The following is a 21,392-nucleotide window of genomic DNA, read 5'->3' as shown; positions in this document are numbered from 1 at the left end:
AAAAATCTAATTCAATTCAATTTTCAGATTGTTTTTTCTTGGTATAGTCGTGGAGAAAGTATAGTCTTCAACTCGCGTATAATGGCTATTATTCACAGCCATTATAGGCTCATTGAAGAATGTACTATTTTTGGAACAATGAGGGAATAATTTTGACAGATTATTTATTACTCGGAACAAAGTAAAACTGAGACAGCATTATGCTATTCTCGTTTGACAGTACCAACAAAGCTTCGTCAAGATATGATGAGGATTGTTGCGGTAAAGTTTCCAAAGGAGTGCTTCTTGCAGGACAACGCATTTGCTCGCGAGTCCTTCATTTCGTAGTAAAAATCAATAAATTGATTTTGATGATCAATATTTAGCAGCACAGGAGAAGAATTCTTTAAACGAAATGGTGTAGCGGAGAGGAGTGTTTTGCACGCAAAGATGGTAATTTTTTGAACGTCTAGAGTTGCTGCGTCATGTACTTCTTGTACAATAAGATAAAAAGGGGATCGTGTTGAATAAGACAAGACAAACGTTTTTCTAAAATTTCTTCTGGCTAGCTTATCAATAATTCCTGACAATCAAAAATTCTTGTCTCTAAAGGGCAGAATCTGTTTTTTTTTTCAATTTAATGAGAAGAATGTAGTTAACAACTTACATTGGTAAGCACTTTTTTTAAACACAACGTGTAGGAAAAGGAAATGTTTGTTTTTGGTGCACCTGTTTTAAAACAAACAAAAATTATCATTTGTTTGTATACACTTTTAAGCACATCCTTCTTTATTATTGTTTTTGTCAGCCGTGTTAATATCAACACCACTTATATCTGGATTGTTTTTACAAAAATGTTTCCAATTTACATACATTTCTCTAACTGTAAATAAAATGTAAATCCACAAACTGCAGAACTTCAAAACAACTCATGTTTTTTTTTTAAATGCTAATTATCAGACGATGAACCAAAGGAAATTAAAGTCGAGGACCTGATCATGTAACTTTTTCTTTTATTTATTTTCCAATAAATTATACATTCAAATTAGCCGACCAAACCGATCATTTTTCTTTCTTTGTACGATTTTTTAAACGCCGGATTTAGATAGCCTCCTCCTATTTTTGACCATCAACTAAGAACCAGTTCTTCTCTTGTATCGACTCGTGTTTTTATTTATAGACACAAATTACATCAACAAAAACCATTCAGACGAGTAATCTACAGAATGATGTAAATTTTCTGACGAAATGTTAATGTTGTTTTACAAAACCGTTGGGAAATGTAAATCACCAAAAACTGCTGAAGGCAGTATTTTCCAAGAGCAACATCTGCAAATTGAATTTATTTCACCTTAAATGCACTCTACTCATCAGGTCACGACCCGAGCGTCGAGCAATTAATTAATTATCGAAGATGATAACCTCCGCATGTGTAAAAACTGACTGCAAAGTTTGCGCAAGTGACTCGATCCTTTTTACAACAATTCGTCTAGAAATTGAAATAATCCGTTGAGCACAAAGTCAATAACGAATTTAACGAATTTTTCCCCGGGTGTACTTATAGTTGTTTTGATTTAATCTGCGCTTTATTTGCGTTTACGCTTTGTTGTAACACATGTAAATCCCAAATGTATATTTATTATTTACGCAGCCGAGACAAATTCAAATGACCGGTAATTTTAAATTCGAATTTATAAACGTTCAGGAGCGGCGATCACACAGCACGCGGCGCCATCTCTCGCAGACGGGTTGAAATACTCGAGAGTGCTTGCAGCGCCCGTGTTGCGGACCCGCTCGGTTCAGCCGCTGTCCACTAGGTGGCGCCATCCATAACGAAACGCACCGACTCGATTCTTTTTAAAAAACGATTTTTATCAATGAAAAAGTAAACAGTTGGCTTTCATTGAATGTCACTGGAAATAATTGCGGTCGAGTGGGGTCGTAAAACGCTTTTAATGTGCTGCTGATTAAACAAAAACATTTTAATAAGCGCGGAAAACACGAGTTAATTAGAGTGTTTAAATTTGATAAATTGCCGCGTACGGTTTTATTATTCGTCTTTTATGTTAATGACGGTGATAAATGGGCAGGAGACGTGTCCTTCGGCCGAACGGAATCTGGTAATTTGTTGAAAATTCCCAGCATCCATCTTTGGTTTTTTGTTGTTGGGCGATGAGTTATCGGTCGCGCGTTCCGAATAAATAAATACTTTTCTGCAGCGGGGAAAAATCGCGTTTACGTTTTCTCTAATAGGATCGTACAGCATTTAATTTCGTTATCGTCGAGATGAGTAACGTTCGGCGGACACGAACCGTCCCGGCCGGCAACAATCCCATCCGAATGAAAAATTCTCTCTCAATACCGCCGTGATATATTATCTGGGATCTGACAGCAGGACGTAATAAATAACAATTTATTATTGCATTTCATGGCTCCCCAGCTCTCCTGTTCCATTACATTTACATGATCATGGTAATTCACCGTCGACTCGTCCTGTCTGCTGCGCGCCCGCTTCGTCCTTACGCCCGAAACTTGTGACATTCTCGATTCTGATCTTTTTCCATGTCAGCAGTTCTTCCCGGCCGACATGCTGAACGTCACCAAGGACGACTTCCCGCTCCTGACGAACGTCAACGAAAACTACCTCCAGGTGAGTGCGCCAGGACGATTTCGGGTCCTGAAAAAAAATGTCGGGTCGGTGGGTGGGGGAGAGAGTGGCGTTTCCAGGAATTTATCGCCGGTTATTGGTAGAGGGGTAGCGTTCCAGGGGGAGACGCCGCTCAATTATTAACCGCCAGAAAAAATGTTTGAAGTTAAAATTAATTATGCCGTTGCGCTGTTTTAGTGCGGGCGGGGAGAATTTGTTTTTTTAGAGGAGAGAGCATCCCCGGGGCGTTCCAATTACGGCCCGCGCAAGTGTTTGCCGACTCGCTAATTTTCCGTAAAAATGGTCGCGCCGAACGGGCAGGAATTTTCGAATTTGCCCGAGCGAGCTGTTTTCCCACCGCCGACGACGCGACTTGATTAATGAACGAGAAATTACAACAATGGGGGGGTCCCATTTTTGCTTAATTTCCCATCGCGAACGAGACGATTTGGCCCAGGAAACGGCGAACAATCCTCGACAGGCTGGAGGTTGTTGCCTGGCGTGACTGTCGAAAAAATTTTGTGCGAATTTGCGAAATCAGAGATTTTTTGCGCCGCTTTCCGACGACGGAAGCTTCACGGTTGTGTTCTGTCAGTTTCGAGGCTGTTGCTTCTCGATAGTTCAAGGATCGACCTATCGCCGGGAAAAGAAAACGTTTTAATCCGGAAGCTGCCAGGTCCAGTTGTCTTTTTCATCCTTGTTGCCGTCGTGTCGACCTAGGTGTGCCGAAAGACCGTTCCCAATGCTTTTCGAGCGAAATTGCCACACGAACCGCCGGATTTGTGTCAGCTTGGAATTATAAATTAGTGTCTCGTCAGTAACTGACAGTTTTTTTTCAACCTTCCGCAATCCTTGTTTCGCCAACAGCGTGGTGCACGCTCGAACACGACGAGCAGTCTGCTCACCCTACTCTCCCCCAATGTGGACCATCTTTGGTGTGCAAATTCTGGAAGCTCGGGCCGATATTGATCATCCGAGAGGGAGCACGCCTCGGTGAACAAGAGTCTTTAAGGAACCATCTACAATGGAGTTAATTTAATCGCTAACAAGACGTGCCGGTTTTTCGCTTCCTGATGTGATTTTTTTCCCTGTGATAATTCAGCTGCGACGCAAAAACCTTTCGGCTTTTAAAAATGTCAACGCAACATTTCAGACATTTCAATAACTCATTTTTTGCGATGTCTTGTTATCATCTCTTATTTATATCTTCTTTTTTTATGTTATTAATGTGGCATGCTTATTTCGCGCATGTATTAACATAAATGTATTTAATATCGTAATAAATTCGGTGCTGTCATAACTTTAAATCGAGGAAGCGTGGTAGATTTATCAAGATATTTCAATATGGAGGTATAAAAATACGAAATTTTATCGGATCAGCGATGGAGGAATAATAAAATATTTCAGGATCGGATGGAGATATTTCAGATTTTATCTCGACTTGGGGTGACCAAATCCCATTTAGTTGAAATATATTTTTATTTATATTTATACGTCTTTTAAAATTTGGTGATCGGTTTAACGGTAAGTGAAGATAAATGCGCTACTCTTTTGGATTATGTACTTTGTATTTTGAAGACATCAGTCACGTTGAAGTTATCAAATTCAGGATATGCAACAAATAAAAGTAGAAATTTAAACAAGTACCAAACAAATGAGATGTGAGATATGGTGAGAGTGGTAATAAAAAACATAGTAATAGGAGTTCCCCAGATACTTTGACTGCTAATCATTACATACTTCAAAGTTCAAACCTTATCGATAAATTTCATAGCCAACGCTACTAAATACAAAGTGTTCCAAAATGATTGTGTTGTGGTATCGTAGTAGGTTTTGACAATTTGAATTTTGACGCATTCTAGAAAAATTATACCAACTATCAAGATCTGCCAAAATGACTGGTTTAAAAGAGGTCAGGTTTATCAATCAAACAACTAAGTCAGTTTGTAATAGTTTTATACCAATTGATTTTTGAACGAAGAAATATAAGGCTTAGAAAACAAACAATGAATGACAGAAATGATTTTTGACACTTGCCAGCGGCTTAGAGGTTATGTTTGGTGTCGTTTAATGCGTCACCTTATCGTCGAAAGGTGGCACACAATTTTTTCCGATCCAAGCACCCTACGATACGACAATAATTTTGGAACACTTTGTATTTACCCCGTAATGATATAAATAAATTTCGTTTTTCGAGGTCTTATTTGATGGAGTAAAAACAGCTGTCCATTAGTAGAGGAAATTTAAAAGTAAATATGGGTGTAACATAAATTCGAAAGTAATTGAAGTGTTAATTGACGTCATCATAGTACTATCGAGTAAAATTAACAATGAACGTGTTGCCTATAAAAAATCGTAGTCGTAGGGATATTTAAAAATAGGTGAATTACAAAACACAAATAATTATAGATCTATATCGAGATACTCTGAATTCTTGCCAAGATGTTTGACAGATCGCTGAAGGATCAAATTAATGAATATTTTGAAAATTCTAAAGTATTTTTCCAATGTCGGTACGGTTTTATACATAATTTATCAACTCTACCGGTAAACGCTCCAACGGAATTACTTCATTAGCTTTCGAATCGGAAGATTGTACTTATGTTAGTTGTCTCGATTTAATTAAGACTTTCGATTGCGTCACACACGATATATTGTTCGTAAGCTGAAACTATATTCTTTTGACTGTAACAGGATCAAATTAATTGCATCCTGCCAAAATGAGAAAAGACAGTAGTTTGTTGTAGTAAGTGAGAATTAATCCGACAGTTCAACAGCGAAACATGGTGCACCTCAAGGTACGGTTCATGGTCCGAGTTTATTAAAACGCTTTACTTGTACTCGTTAGAATATCTTGCTACAGGGTTATTCCAAATGATTGTAGTCGAAGTAGGCGTGAAAACTCAATGTAAAATTTATGGTTGCCGCTCCACATAAAAAAAACATCAAAATTATGTGAATAAGTGAGTACACACGGGAGTTAAATTAGGTGCAAAACAACTCAATATTTCTGGATTCAATCGTTAATTTAACAAAAATAAATAAAAACCTCATCATCGCACTTTTCACCTAAAAAATGACAGTGACAGCGACAAAACTGACAGTTCACATGAAAGCGGCAAAAATGTAATAACATGGGCATGGCCTACTTCGACTACAATCATTTAGAATAACCCTGTACAAAAATTCTTGATAAACAAAGATACCTACGCTGATGGTATTAAAGATTACTATCTTGTACAGTGATAGTGAAAAAAGCTCTGAAAATAGTTTGGTCGACATGTAAGGTATCAGTTATACGGTCAACGTGGAAATTATATGCACTGATGACCTGCGAAAGTTCATAATCACCATACGTTGGTCATGATTTCTAAATACTACTTCCATGAAATGCATTCACGTTGTTTTGGCATAATGGGAGGTCATGAAAATTTTGCATTTAATTTGGTAGTAAAGCTGTGTGTTGAATTATGAATGTTTGAGGTTATAAGTAGCGTCAATGTTTAGTGCATTGTTGTCAGTTTTACTAATTGGCAAGAGAAAAATATTCAGAAATCGGGGGAAATTCAGCAACATGTTATGTTCCTTTTGATAGGTCATCTGGTGACGGAAATCAAACAGTGTGTCCAACATAAAAAAAATAAATCATGGCCTCCCATTATACATACATAAATTACAAAAAGTTTTGCGAACAAATTCTGAAGAATTTCAGTTTTGCAGATGAATTGTATTACACTTATCACCGGTATTGGTTATAGCCAGGACTGTTGTACACGGTTTAAAAACATAATTTTAATAGTTTCAGGTGCCTCTCGTGCACGCAACTTGATATGTTATGAGAGGGAAAATTTATATCCATGTATGTATCCCTTGGACGCTTATAACTAAAAAACTATTGAACAGATTTTGACGGATTTTCACCAACAGTTGGAGCGCTTGTTGAGCTTCAATTTTGGTAAAAATCATGGCACCAGCTCGCAACAGGGTCGAGTGGTAACGAAATGCGTGATTGCTTGTTCTTTAACATTTTTAACGTTCAACACGTTTTGATAACGTCGTAACTTGAATTATTAGATTATGCAGTTAATATCATATAAATGGTTATAAATCATCAAGACACAAGCGCAGAACCAGATACTGTAATTGGTAAAACCCCTGAGTTTGTGCGGCTCGGTAGAAGTAGCACCTGGTATTAAATTATACAATTATTTATCAGCTCAAAGCAAGAACAAGGAATTTCAAAAAATACGCAGGTAATGGAATTACTTCTGGAGCGTATTTTGTATCTACTAAATGAATTTGTGTAATCGCCACTAAACTATGTGTTATTAGAATTAAGTATGTAATTACGAAGGAAATTCTCGATAAAAATAAATAATTACATGAATAAAACGTAAGTCAGACAGAATGAAATCGCATACTCGGCTTTGTCGATAACGAACAGCGAATCACCTTTCGCGATAATCCGGCAACATCATGTTTATTTAACCATTTAAGACAAAGGAAGTTATTTGTGTTGAGCTGTCTTATTTATTAAAGACATACTTATCACTGTCACATGATTCGGATGGAGGAATGACGTAAAGTCAATTTTCTGATGTCAACCAATCGGGTTCTGATCCTGGCAATTATTCTTCTTCCTGAGATAACAAATTACAGAACGGTGATTGGTTGATTTCGAAGGCTCCCGTTAAAGATTGATATTAATAAAGTGTTTAAACAGTTCGGATTTAAACAATAATTATTTCGTGATCATCACTACTTATCGAGGTGGCACGGAGTCGCTAATTGAATAAACTTTTCCTTTTTCTGTGCGGGACGAAAACGACGACGATTTCGATCGAATCCCGGACGAAATAGGTCTTTTCGCCGGAATAAAAGAAGAAGAGATGAAGGATTCTGAGGAGTCGATTTTGCTTGCGTTTGGTAAAAGTGGGGCCTTGAAAGCGAAGAAAGAGTTCGTTCAACCCGATGGAGCAACATCATTACGCACTCTCCTTATCCCGTAACCCATGATATAACTCGTCGATTGTAAACGCAATTAGCATAATCAAAAGCAAAATGTGGCCAATACCGAGAACCCGCACCTACAAAAAGCCATTACCATTCGAGAAAAAAAGAGAAGGAAGGACCCCAACCGTATAATTTTCCGTACTGTTGGTCGCCTAATTCATTTTTTTTGTCCATCGCGTTTATAAACTCGTATAGTAACACCCATCTGAAATTTAACACTGTAAACAACAACAACAATAATATTTCATGTCAGTGGAGCGTGAAGAAGAATCCAAAGTCGCCGGTCGATCGGATAAGAAAGGGAGTGTGAAGAAGTGACACCGCGAAACGCGACCAACCGTTGCGGAACCGTCGATTTCATAAACACACACACACCCCTCGCCCCCCCATATTTTTTTCCTGTCGTTTCGTACGCGAGAAACAGTTAATTCGCGATTATTCCACGTCCCGACCTGATTCACATTCGGATGCGGATGTGGCGTGAAAAGGGGGCCCCCGCTGATTTCCATCAGTCCGGAACTGCGACCGTCCAATCAAATCGGCAAATCTGATTTCGTGGATTTTTTGCGATTTTTCTGAAATCACGCCGAATCGAATCGGACTTCCGTCGCGCTGATTGGAACGGAATTGGGGGAAAAATCGCTGTCGGAACAGGGGCGGACTCGACGAAAGGGAGAGGTGCCAAATTTCGTCGTTACGGGTCTGCGCGAGGATCAAGGTCAAGGCGACGTTGCGATTCGACAGTCGAACATTATGTTAAGCTCATGTTAATGCAGGAAGCAAAGAGTGCACTAAAAATAGCGTTTTATTTACGTCTATTTGCATATCATTATCGTCGATTAAAGGCAACAGGAGTGCGATAACGAATAATAAAGTTTTTGATTTGAGGTCCTCGCATCCGCCTAGGTAGTTTCTTATTGTAAATGGAGAATTGGCCCAAGTGTTTCTTCGGCAACGAGCTGTTGCAGCGCTGCTCAATTAAATTTTTAACGTTACAAAAACGACCAAAAAAATAAACTTTGCTACTTTATTATTATTATTAATTCGACGAAGTGAAAATAACGTCGCTCTGGGGTTCAATTTTGATCAAGTTGCCTATTTTTACGGTTGATTGCAACAAAAGTTTTACTTTCACTTGCCACGAGGTGCATTAGGTCGACAGTAGTATACTCGAGGAACAGCTGTGGCAAGAGATGACTTCCGAGTCATCAGATCAGATCAACGAAAATTAGTCAAATTTCAAAAATGGAAATTGAATCGAGGTGGTTTGTAATTTGAACTTGGGTATTTAGATGTTGCAAATGGATACTCGTGGTGTTTAAAAAGTGTAGTGAGATATCTGACCTCCGCTGAAGAATTTGCGATTAGATTTCCCAACCAGAAATATCTGTGTAATTAAAATGGAAAAATTACCTTGAAGAGTAATTAACATATGAGATGGAGCTGTTGAGGCTTTTAATTCGTCGATAGTTTCTCGCGAGTTTTTTCATCTTGTGTGAATTCTAAGACACCTTCGTACGATAACGTCTAGCCTTAAAGTAATGAGAATTTATATTTTAATAATAATTAAACGAACCAAGAAAAGTCAAGAAAATGTAGTGAAGAAAACATTCCACGATCCGATAGAAAACTAAACGAATCTCTTTTAATTTAAACCCATATATTGTTCCAAGACAACGCGACAACTTATCCAATAGAATTTTTGATACAATTATTTATTTTTATTTGCTTCTTTTTATAGTTATTGTTTGGGGCCTTTTCGGAAGCAGTTTTCGCACAACTTCCATTGCTTCACTTTTGTGACCCGCTGCGTGATAATTAGATTTTTGCATGAGAAGTTGTGCTAAAACTCCTTCCGAAAAGGCCCCAAACATTGGTGCTTCGAGCCGGATTTGTCAGCCAAAAACACGTCACGCAGTTCCCGCTGAGCTCCGACAGTAAGATTCTCTCATTGAAAATTTGTATCTACTAATCTTCTTCACCAAGAGAAATACTTTTTTTTTCTTTAATCCAAATTGCCCCAAGGCCGAGGTCCATTTATTGACAGTGAAGTGAATTTTACTTCTTCATTTTATAATGTATGTACATAATTACAAATTTTCGGTTGCACAAAAAAATGTTGTGTACAGTTGGTTGCAGAAAAAACGGGAAATGAAGATCTTCCTAATGTGATTTTGGTTTGTCCATTTGTCAATTAATTGTCAATTTGACAATATCTATCAAATAATTTTTTAAAATGTCACTGAATTTTGACAATAATTCTAACCTATCTCTCGTAAGAAGGTTTCACACTATGGAAGAATTGTTAAAATGTGTCAATGTTATTCTCACAGTTCCCGTTTTTTTTTCAACCAACTGTACCTACATCTTGGCCGCAAAATTCTTTATCATCTTTGAGATTGTCTTGCCTCGGGCGCAAGCGCCCTCAGCGACAATTTTTCTCTCGGTACGATAAAGAATGATTTGACGGCCTAAATACACAACATTTGTATCATTTATTTACACCATTGTACGTTGTTATTCATAAAAAGACGTCCACTCTCCACAACTGAAATTTTCTAGTTCAAATATCTCTGCGCGTATCAAACACTTTCGTAGTTTGGAACTTTTTTTTTTACAAATGCTACGACCATAAAGACCAACTTTCTTTTTAACGTTTTTTTTTGCTACATCCTTTGTTCTCTTCAGTTGAAACTTGACGATCCATTAGCACCTTTAGATTGATTACTCAATTTTTTTTCCTTCTTACTAATCTCATCCGCCAGTTCCCGACTTAAGTCATTAAAACTTGGTCTCTCAGTTCAGACTAGATGATTACTTCCAGTTGGTCGTCGCCAGTTCTAACGGCACGTTTTTTGAAAGTGGTACTAGTTAATCCTTTCCCAGAAGACCGGACCAAATCGCGTACACCAGTACAAGTTGTTCACTTTTTGATCTGCTTCTGCTAAGTTTACTTAGGTACAGTTAATTAGCGAATAGCGCAACTCTTTGACGATTTACGAAAACTGTTAGCACAAAAGAACGCTCGCGAATACGTTAAGCGTGAGTCAACTATGCAAATATTTTCACTTTTTATCATCTAATTATACACTCTAACAGTAGAAAAATTGTTCACATTTATTTATAGTCAATTAAATTCTAACAAATGCAAATGTTTAAGAGCCATTAAACGAATTGTCGAATGAAATGTTTCACCGACGATAAACTATTAATTGGTTGTCTTTAAACGGCGCAGCATAAAAAATCCTTCAATTGAAAAATAATTACTGTCATTATGGTACCGTAACAGCTTCAGAGTAACAATTATCGGACGGAATTCTCCGTCATCCTACAATAATTTTTTTCTCCTCGTTACAGAATCTCGTGCTGCAAGAAGGGAAATCTCCGGTGGTTTTTTCGCAAGTGTGGATAAAAGACCAGCAGAAGCAGGCCTGGGGTAAAGCCTTCCTGCTGCTCAGAGAGAAGAAACTTTATCTGTCGTACAAGATTCAAGTCCTGGCCAAGTTCCTGAGGGCCGCCAAGATCAGGGAAACTGCGGTGAGTCCTCCTCGATAATAAGGAAGTGCGCCCTGCGCCGCGGCGCTCATCGTAACTAGAACCCGTTCCGATTCGCCGCCTCCGCAGTTATCAAAACGAAGCAAATCACCTGTTTCTAAGTGGTTTCGGTCGTGTCCTGACTATCGTCGGACAAGGCCAGGACTGTATTAACACAATGAGTAATACGGTCTTGGTGCATTATCGACGCCGTCAAAAACCTATAATTCTTTTCTCTTGTAACGATTTTTTTTTCGTTTGCAGTCGTATCGTGTCGTAATTTCGTTCAAGGCTTTTACGGTTCAATTATTCTTTCATTTATTATAATCACTTGTGTGGTTTCTGGGTACCGAGCGCTTTGAAACAGACGTTAAATGAAATGGTAATAACGATCGTATCGTGAGGAGTCACGCTCCACTGCCCCGTCAGATAATTTAATTTAACACTTTAATAATTTTCGTTGGCAACAACGGAAAAAATTCGCACAGTTAGCGGGAAGTTTTGTTGTCTTCGGGATCCGCGACAGATCGGAAGAAATCGAGTGGATTAGAAAGCGAATCGTGCCCCAAAAAAAATCAGTTTTTTTTGGGAAAAACTCGAATCGACTCCAAACCAGATTTGCAAATTTTGACCGGTCACGGCTGAAATAGGTATTTTCATATGAGCAGCGTTGTCAGATCATTTTTCAGGGATGAGGCCGAAATTTCAAGCACGAGGCGTTGGCCGAGTGATATAAAACAGGCCGAAGATTGAATAACGTTTTTCGTGTTCGTTTGGGCAAAGTCTTAAAAAACATTAATTAATTGTCAATTTTAAGGTTATCTTTGATAGATGTTATACATACCACTTTCCCGGTTATGTATATCAGGAAATCTCTTTAAATGTTTTTGATTTTTTTTTCCGACCGCTCCAATTTAGATCTTTTTTTGGTCGATCGATCGATCATATCTTTTATTTATTTTGTTATTATGTCGCATATTTTTTCTGAAATGAAACCTTCAACCAAGATTAGGAGAATTAGCTATCAAGCTAATTGCACAGAGCGCAATCACACAACTTATTGATATCAAGGCTGAAACGTTTCCGCAAAAGATAATTTGGAACATTTTCGGCACCGATTTTTTTTTTTTTTTGAAAATGGGACTCGCGTGCGTGATGTGCGCAACGTAGCGTAACGCAATTCGACAGCGGTTTGTGAATCAATTAATAACATCGATTTAAAATATTGTATTTTGCTTATTTCTGGCACAAGGTTTGCAGAATGATATATAGCAGGATAATTACACGTTGGAACGACGACTTTTTTTTGGCGTCGAGTGTCACGTGGGCACGCTTTTGTGCCAGCGACTGGCTAAAATCGAAGAGTATAGTGTGGTGGGTGATCTTTTGCGATTTTTAGCAGTCGACCTTGAAAGTAAGGCACTCTTTACTTTTATTTGCATAATAAAGGCTCTCGTACTCCCAACGTACTAATTTATTGGTTACTTGGTTAATAAAATGTTTGTCGAAGTAATCATCAGGAAGTTGTTGAACCGGTGTTGAAAATCGTTCGCGTTTCGTGCAAGGTTCAACTGGGCCAAAACGAGCCACCATGTGAGGACGCGCGGTGTCTTGTTGAAAAAACGTCGAGAAATGCAACAACGCGGAAACAAAAATATTACTCAATACTGCCTTGTTTACGGAGATTAAGTTGTCACCGTCGTTATCATTTTATGACTGATACGAAGTTGTTGACAGACCGATAACTCATTTTCCACTTTTATTGAAGGATCTTCAAAACGGTATTAAAGAAAAATAGTTTATCCCACTTCTGATAAATTAATATTGAGCTCTTCACTTCTCTGTCAGGATCCAGTGAAACTCAAACTTCAAATAAAGTGTAAGGCGTATCGGAGAAAATGCAATCAAAGACTTGTTTCCTTAACAAACTTTAATTCTGAACTGTTTTTCATACACAAAAATCTCCCCCTTTATAGGCGGGCCATTACAAAACTTGAGACCCTTCGTTGGGGTCGATCTCATGCAAAAAAACTAATTAAGACAGCTGCAGTTACCTAATCCTAAGAATGCACCAAAGTCCGCAACATCTGGACAATAATTCATAATCTACCAACTAGCATAAAATAAAGTTCGGTTCCTTTACACTCTCAACGTGGTGTAAATGAAGCAGAACGACACATACAGAAAAAAAAGCGGGGTAGCTAATTCGGGGTCAAACGCCGGGGTCATGCAGCTGTGTTATTTTTTTCTTAATTCTAAAAAATATTGTAACAATTCGGCCTTTCCTGACATAGTCCTCGTCCTCGAGGACGTTCTCCAGATGGTCATTAATCAAAACATAAAACTAACCTACCGTACATTTCTATTGTAACCTAAACACCTACTACAAAATTCGCAACTACAAAGTACGTCTACAAATATTAACCCTTTTTTTAACAGGTAACAATTTTAACCTATCTACTGCTATAATGCCTTTGCAAAGACGGTTACTTTGTTGTTCACCTTCAATGTCTTGTATCATATATCTATCATTACCAATGAACTTCACAATTTCGTATGGGCCTGGCCCTAGATACTTTGGTACTAACTTACGACTTTCGAAACTGTCAATATCGCGGTGAGGGAGACAATCTTTCCGTTTCTCCATGTTTGCGTACAACAGACGCTTCTTCCACCCTTTGAGCCATGTAACAATTATTGACCCACAGCGAAAAATGCAGGTCTCGCTCTTCACACAGAGCAGTAAGAACAGTACCATCACCCAAATTACTGCCAGCAGCAACACGGTGACAGCTCCACTTATGAGGTAGTGTCCAGAGTTGTGTTTCTGAAACGCCAAATTGACACCGGCGTCGCACAACACTCGCAACCGATCCAGCTGATTATCACTTTTCCTGCTGAAATCACTGTAATCCGCACACACCTGAAATTCGTCACTTTTCTTTCGCACAACACTTGCAAACGGTGAGTCCATTTCCTTGTTGATATCCGGTTTCGTCGGTTCCTGTACCTCCTCGCGTTCGCTGAAAACTGGCTGGTTATCTGTCAGATGGAGATCCATCTCGAAGACGTTGATACACCCCAATTCTTGTAGCTCGAGAAATTCGTCATCACTTGGTTCGGTCCTGACTTCAGATATCTCAATCACATTGTCTTTTAATTCAACTCGGCAAACATCTTCGCGATACGGTTCACCTGTTGTCTTATTATCGTTCTTTATGACGGTAGCGTCCCTACCACAAATACTTAATACGGGCAAATCTGCTTCACCCTCCTTGTCCGTGGTTACCACACGTCGCGGAACAACACCCCCGATTTCGCGTAAACCACCTTCGACGCAGAGTTCACGTTCGCGCACATCAGTTTTTACGACGACGTGTCCCAAGAAGTTATTCGGTATCACCGACATATCTCTCGCCCAGAGAGCCACTTCTGAAGTCGATATATTTTCTGTCACAGGTACTTCACGAATCAGAAGCTCATTCGCGGTTTTGATTACTTGGATATGTCCTTGCTCGGTAAACGGATGTCCCACCAACAAGGGCACTTCCTGGCTTTCCTTGGGTACTATCTGCAGCTTCACCTTGGCAACAACACCATCTATTTCCAAATCCACATCTGCGTCTCCCAAGGTTGCAGTGATTGCACCACCATATCCCATGATTTGTTTGGTATTTGCCCAGTTACAATTCAAACGCAACTGAGCAATAAAATCATCACGCAGAGCACACACCTGACTTCCCAAGTCTACATAACTTTTCAGTTGTTTTCCATTGATCTTCGCATCTTTGAAAAACTTGAGATTTGAATCATTGAACAGAATGTTGTTTTCCGTTGCCACGTTTACATTTTGTCTTGCCGTATTTTCTATTGTTCTTTCTCTCTTCTCGCAATGGTTCGCATAGTGTCCCATCTCATTGCACTTAAAGCACATCACTTGTGACGTCGCTGTCGGTGCAGACTGTTTGTTGCTGAAGGAAACCGGTACTTCTCCTGTCGAGCCTGACGTTTCGCCGATTTTTGCCGTACAGTTTCTCGAAATGTGCCCCCTTTTCTGGCACTTAAAGCAAAGTACGTCTTTACCTTTTTCAGCCAAACACTCCGTCCGATTCTCGCGTAAACCCGATAACTGTCCCTTATAGAATTGTTCACTGTCTAAAATGTCCTTTAATAGACTTGTCTCGTCATAGTGTCGCGCAAGCAAAATTGTCCTAGCCGCTTCTCGTGACTTAAGTCCCATCAACACTAGCTTTTTACTTTCCTGGAACTCCAATTTTAACTCCCGACACAATCGCATTTTCGTATAGAAATAGTCCTCCGCACTTTCATCTTTCCCTTGTACACGAGCTTCCATCTCATGAACTCGTTCCGTCAATGTTCGCGTATCTTCATACTTTTCCCGAAATTTCTCTTCGAACTCACTCCAAGTTCGAATTTCCTCTTGATGGTAACGATACCAATTTAGAGCGCTGCCTTGGAGATGTTGTCGCGCCATCTCCAAAATAATATTTTCGTTCCAAAATTGTCTTCTACCCATCGCCTTTATATCCCGAAGCCAGTTCCTTGCTTCGAAATACCCTCCTCTGCCACTGAACGCCTTCAACCCTTGCGTCAGATCTGGCATTACACAAAAATTTCCAGGTGTCGGTTCACCCGTCGTCATCGTATCACTTGCATACCCTGCAGGTGACGCCCCTGATGGAACCAATCTCCTAATTAGCTCCACCACCGCATCCACAGACATCAACTGTTGTTCTGTTGCATGCGCCGAAGATTGCATTCTCTCCGTGTTGTCCTCCGCCTGCTTCTTCTTCAGTTCCAACAATAATCTGGCGTTTTCGACCTCCTCTTCAGTGTACTCACCGGCACTTGGTGAACCCGACCTAGACATCCCGTTACTAGGCTTCACCCTCAGAATACGACGATACGATATTACCCACGTACCCGTACTCACTTCCCGCAATACACTTCAGAGTCCCGGAGAAATCGCGAAACCCACAATCGAAACTTCAGTAATTCACTTTAGCTTGTTTCCGTACTACACTTAATTCGCGGACGTATCACAGGTAACATCCCACTTCTGATAAATTATTAAAGAAAAATAGTTTATCCCACTTCTGATAAATTAATATTGAGCTCTTCACTTCTCTGTCAGGATCCAGTGAAACTCAAACTTCAAATAAAGTGTAAGGCGTATCGGAGAAAATGCAATCAAAGACTTGTTTCCTTAACAAACTTTAATTCTGAACTGTTTTTCATACACAAAAATCTCCCCCTTTATAGGCGGGCCATTACAAAACTTGAGACCCTTCGTTGGGGTCGATCTCATGCAAAAAAACTAATTAAGACAGCTGCAGTTACCTAATCCTAAGAATGCACCAAAGTCCGCAACATCTGGACAATAATTCATAATCTACCAACTAGCATAAAATAAAGTTCGGTTCCTTTACACTCTCAACGTGGTGTAAATGAAGCAGAACGACACATACAGAAAAAAAAGCGGGGTAGCTAATTCGGGGTCAAACGCCGGGGTCATGCAGCTGTGTTATTTTTTTCTTAATTCTAAAAAATATTGTAACAACGGCTAAATTGGTTTCGAATTATAAGACGGAAGGATTAAAAAAAAGAACGATCGAATTTATTTTCGATTTTTGTAATTACTCGACTCAGTGAACTGCGATTCTGTAAAAAAATCCCATCTAAAATTTCTATTTTTATAAAAGTACGTTGTGCCCGTGGGGATCGAGCGAAAATTGCAATTTATTGCAGTGGTATTTCATAACAAATATAATTTTATTCATTATTTTCGAAATTTATGAGACGGGAAGTGACAGAGAAGACGTTGGTTAATTTTTCATGTAAATGCATCGCGCAGAATTTGATTTATTCGATGAATTTTAAATGCACATTTTACCAGGAAATCGTATTTGAATTTTCCCAACGGTGCCAACGACGAAAACGCCAAATTAAAGGTAACAAACCGCAACAACGGCAATTTATTATCCGATCTCTTCAGTTTTTGTTGGAAACGTTGAGTGACGAGTGAGGTGCTGTCGATACGTCTATCCAGTTAACCTTCGCGAGCTTCTCTGGTACGCCCACGCGGCGGCTCTCAAGTTACAAAGTAGTAGAAAAATAGTGACCCACAAATGTAAAAATGATAATGCGCCCACGTTTATTGTCCTGCAACGGCCGCAAACTAACGGAGCGGCCTTTTATCCGCCGATTGACCGCAACGGAGCCTCGCGAGCTGTCAAATCACAAGAAATCTTTTGTGAAACACCTGGTATTTTGCGCAACAAGGTCGCAGGAATTCGCCCGGCTTACATAACGTCGCTTTTTAAGGTGAACTTGTCGATTTTTTACCGCTTCGGAAGTTAACAAATCGCGAATCTATTTTAGAAATGAATCACGGCGCGTTGCGTAACGTTACGTAACCGGACGGAAAGTCGACGCGGACTGCACCCGAAACGCGTCGTGATGAATCGACTCCGGCCGCGTTCGACCGGTTTATTTGTTAACCCCGGGGGGCGGCGATCGATCGGGAGCGTGAACGCACCTTAAGTCGCCGATTCGGCGCCGTCACCCGTGAAGTGAAAAAGGCTGTGGGCTTTTTTCTGTCGCAATTCGGGCGCTCCATCGTTCGTCTCGTGACGGCTTTTGCCTGCGTTGCGTCCTTACGTCGCGGGCGCTCACCTGAGTAATTGCCGGTTCGGTCGGGTGCAATTAATTTTAATTAAATAGAGCGCGATTTTCCGTACGGCACATTCATCGTGAATTATTTCGAGTTAATGGGCTTATAAATATTCACTTTGTAAATTTCACTTTCGATCCGGTCTCGGCACAATTCCTCCCCGGCTCTCCGACGAAAACGCGCGAGGTAACGCAATTCGCACCGTATTCTGGTTGGTTCCCTGCCCGCCAGGAGGCGCCTTTGATCGCGCTAATGTGTAAACACGAGTTGTTATTATTTTTTTTAATTCGAGCGAGCGCCTGTTCAGCGTACGTTACGCGATCGTTTATTATTAACAAACGTAAACATCACACCCTTATTGCTAATAACATAAACAAACGCCGAATGGCGGACGGATCGGCGGTGATCAATACTGGAGACAGTGGCGTAACGGAGGTGCGGCGGTCGGGGTTCGGCTTGTCCGACGATTATCTTGCATCTTGACAGGTTACGGTTGTTGGTTGGGCGTACAAGGAAAAATGGAGGAATTCGTGTTTTCGATTCGGTTTGACGTGCGAACAACAAAACGTAAAACTGGTAGCGTAAAACTCGATTGATTTATGTTCCTTATTATCGACCAAACAATGGACAACGCTCGTAATGAATGGTGTATTCCGAGCAACAGACACAATTCCAAATGGCATCGGACAGGTGTTAATCATCATTTATTTCGTTTTGCCAATGTTCGTCTGTCCTTCGTTATTTATGTGTTGGTTGTGGTATTACTTCATTTTCTGAAACGAAGAAAGCTTTTTCATTATGATCATTTTTATCGGCTAAAATAACAAAAAAAAAAAGTTAAAACTAGTTTTGTAGTTATCTAGAACAAAGAATCTTTCGCAATGACCCTTCAATGTGTAAAAAAATTACTATGCACAATTTACTTATCAGTTATCACCTCCTATTTATGTAAGTAAATTGAAAATTTAACGTGAACAATGATGTCTTCCATACATTTTTTTAATATGTATCATGTGTTCATTTAAAAATATCCTCAAAGTTGGGGTTGAAGATTCGATTGTGAACGCACCACTCGTCATTTTGCAGAGTAAAAATACGAGCAACGCAAAAAGTGAGGTTAGATTTAAACAGCTGATCCGTGATCTCGATCTGTAATCCGTGGTGCGTTCACAATCGACTCTTCAACGCCTACTTTGAGGAGAAATTTAAATGAACACCCGATATATTCAACGTTAGGAGAAAGGTACTGCACAGCGTTCAGTTTCGGTATCATCATTTTCAAATTAATTAACAGAAAATGTTTCATACTAACTTTCTTCCATTATTATCTAGAAATTTGAAAATTATTCATATACGTTTGCGTAATGTCAATTTTTATTTACGCGGTTTCTAATTATGGTATTATCGAAAAAATTTGACGCTTATGAAGAGACACACATATGGAGCTATAAGCCCGCCCCATTATTTTATTTATTTCCATTTAGCTCCATCATACAAATTTCATTGAAAAAAGTTGATAATGCTCAATCATAGAATAGTAATAATTGTAGATTGTGGCTACTTAGTTTCAGAATTTTTGGACAATTATTGGATGTGTAATCGCAAAAATGATAAGTGTTGGACATATTATTATGTAGATATACACGTTTTAACATTTTTTAAATAAAATTGTTCTAAGTTTTTTTTTATGGACTCAAGGACCTGTTCGAAGTACATACTGTCGACCAATTAATGACTAATTACTGTAATAATAATAATCCTCCGTTCGTTGCTTTGCATAATGCCACAATAAAATATAGGACAAGAAAATTGTTGGTGACATCATGGGGATTTTTGCAGGAATGTCATCCTGATAACGTAAATGCATAATGGTCGAACGCACTTGGACAATAATTACAATTCAAGTTCACCCGAAAGGAGTGCAAAAGGTTTCCACAACCGTCCGGTAGGATTCAGATCTGTTTTTTTTTCGGCGACCGCGGTGTCGCGTTTTGTGGGGCTCGGGAGGGCGCCGCTGGCCGCCCTTCGACAGTATCAGTTTGTTGTTATACGTATTAATTTTATTGATGTTTTTCCAGAGGGATTTCAGTATTATTTTATTGGGAACGACACGGAGTTTATTTTTGATATCGTGAAACGTTCTCGTCGGGTGGTGGTAAACAGTGCATTCGGTGTTTATTTATTTATTTTAATCGCGTCCGCTCGATGTGTAATTTTTTCCACCGTCCCGAATCGATATCGACAGGCCTGTCCGTTGTGAAGCGAATCCGATATCGAGTGTCGTCTTGCGAGTCATTGTTCCAAAGCGAAAGATCTTATCGGGGGCACGTAGAAAATTGCTGGTAATAAAACATACACACGTAATTGCACTTGCGAAATACATCCAGGCTCGTTGGCATGCATTTTATTGCCGGCCCGAGCTGTGGAATTAATTATTATGCACTTAAAAATCCGCACAGCCCCCTTTGACGCTCGCGCCAAGAATCGACAAAAGAACAAACCCACACCGAACGGCCGAAACGAAACGAAACGTCCGAGGGTTAACAAACTAGTCGAGAATCGTCTCGTCCGATTCGGCCGTAATTCGAGATTCATCACCGGCCGGGTTTCGTCGGTGCGTTAAATCAAAAATTTCTCGGATGCAATCGCAACGAAACGAAACGTCGACCGTTAAGGCCGTTTTACGACCGGGAATCGTAAAATTTGCTAGTTGTTGGCTTTTATGGACGCCATTTCGGGTCCTTTATCTTAACTGCTCGACATGTTCGGATGGAGGATGATGAAGAACTCGAGGAAGTTGTCAAGTAGCGAGGCGCATCCGCCATTTTGGGGCCGCTGGCAAGCCAATTCGTTTCACTTAAACTGTCGCCTAACCGCGGACAACTTCAAATTGACACGCGCAGGGTGTTTTGAACATTTTCAAAAAGCGATTGAAAAAAAAGTGTCATTCTCCAAATGCAGCAAGTTGTAAAAAAGAGGTTTGAAGTGCTATTAACCTAAAATGGTAGTATGGTATATAAGAATTTAATTTAATTTAATCAGAATTATTGATACATATGTGAATTACGGATTCTCCACATCCGCCATTTTGGGATCGTTTCCTTTCACGTGAACATTGGTCACATGTAAAGTGGAGAATATTGTTCGAAAATCTTCAGAAATATTTCTTCAATAAAAGGTGATTCTTAACATCTGCAGCCACCTGTAAAAAAAAATATTTGGAGTAATATTTTGTAATTGAAACTAAAAGGGTGGAAAAATAAAAATAAATACAAATAAAATAATAAAAAAGGTTCGATTGTGTCCGAATTGCTGATCGATTCTCGCCAATTTAAATGTGAAATGTTTAATGTTATCCATCAGTTCATCATGGATTATATTGGCAGCTCTGTATGTAAAAAATTAAAACATTTAGTCAGCCGAAAAGTCTAATACAAATGTCGTACGGTAGGTATTTTCAGCGCTCGGCTTCGCCTCGTGTCTGAAACATAGTTTTCGCGCGGTAAAATATCCCTACCGTGCTCT

The 21,392-nt window shown here is 39.5% G+C and overlaps 1 protein-coding gene and 1 long non-coding RNA gene across 7 annotated transcripts in view; one reads left to right on the top strand and one right to left on the bottom strand.

The window, feature by feature from the left end:
* Positions 1–21,392, top strand: part of LOC138130224 (growth factor receptor-bound protein 14-like) — a 101,894-nt gene that overhangs the window by 43,278 nt on the left and 37,224 nt on the right. For 4 of the 6 annotated variants that reach the window (XM_069046652.1, XM_069046655.1, XM_069046656.1 and 1 more), the window contains exons 5-6: positions 2,549–2,629; positions 10,997–11,176. In XM_069046652.1, coding sequence (XP_068902753.1) covers positions 2,549–2,629; positions 10,997–11,176 — 261 coding nt within the window. The remainder of the gene's footprint in view (positions 1–2,548; positions 2,630–10,996; positions 11,177–21,392) is intronic. The other 2 variants (XM_069046653.1, XM_069046657.1) reach the window with 2 other exon arrangements.
* The window catches only part of LOC138130234 (uncharacterized), a 36,599-nt gene continuing 36,039 nt past the window's right edge, over positions 20,833–21,392 (bottom strand). Inside the window, exon 2 of the long non-coding RNA XR_011159527.1 lies at positions 20,833–21,069. This is a non-coding gene — a long non-coding RNA (uncharacterized lncRNA). The remainder of the gene's footprint in view (positions 21,070–21,392) is intronic.

This window comes from Tenebrio molitor, chromosome 5, assembly GCF_963966145.1.
Source record: "Tenebrio molitor chromosome 5, icTenMoli1.1, whole genome shotgun sequence".
NCBI classification, from domain to species: Eukaryota; Metazoa; Arthropoda; class Insecta; order Coleoptera; family Tenebrionidae; genus Tenebrio; species Tenebrio molitor.
This window is presented reverse-complemented; position numbering and strand designations above follow the sequence as displayed.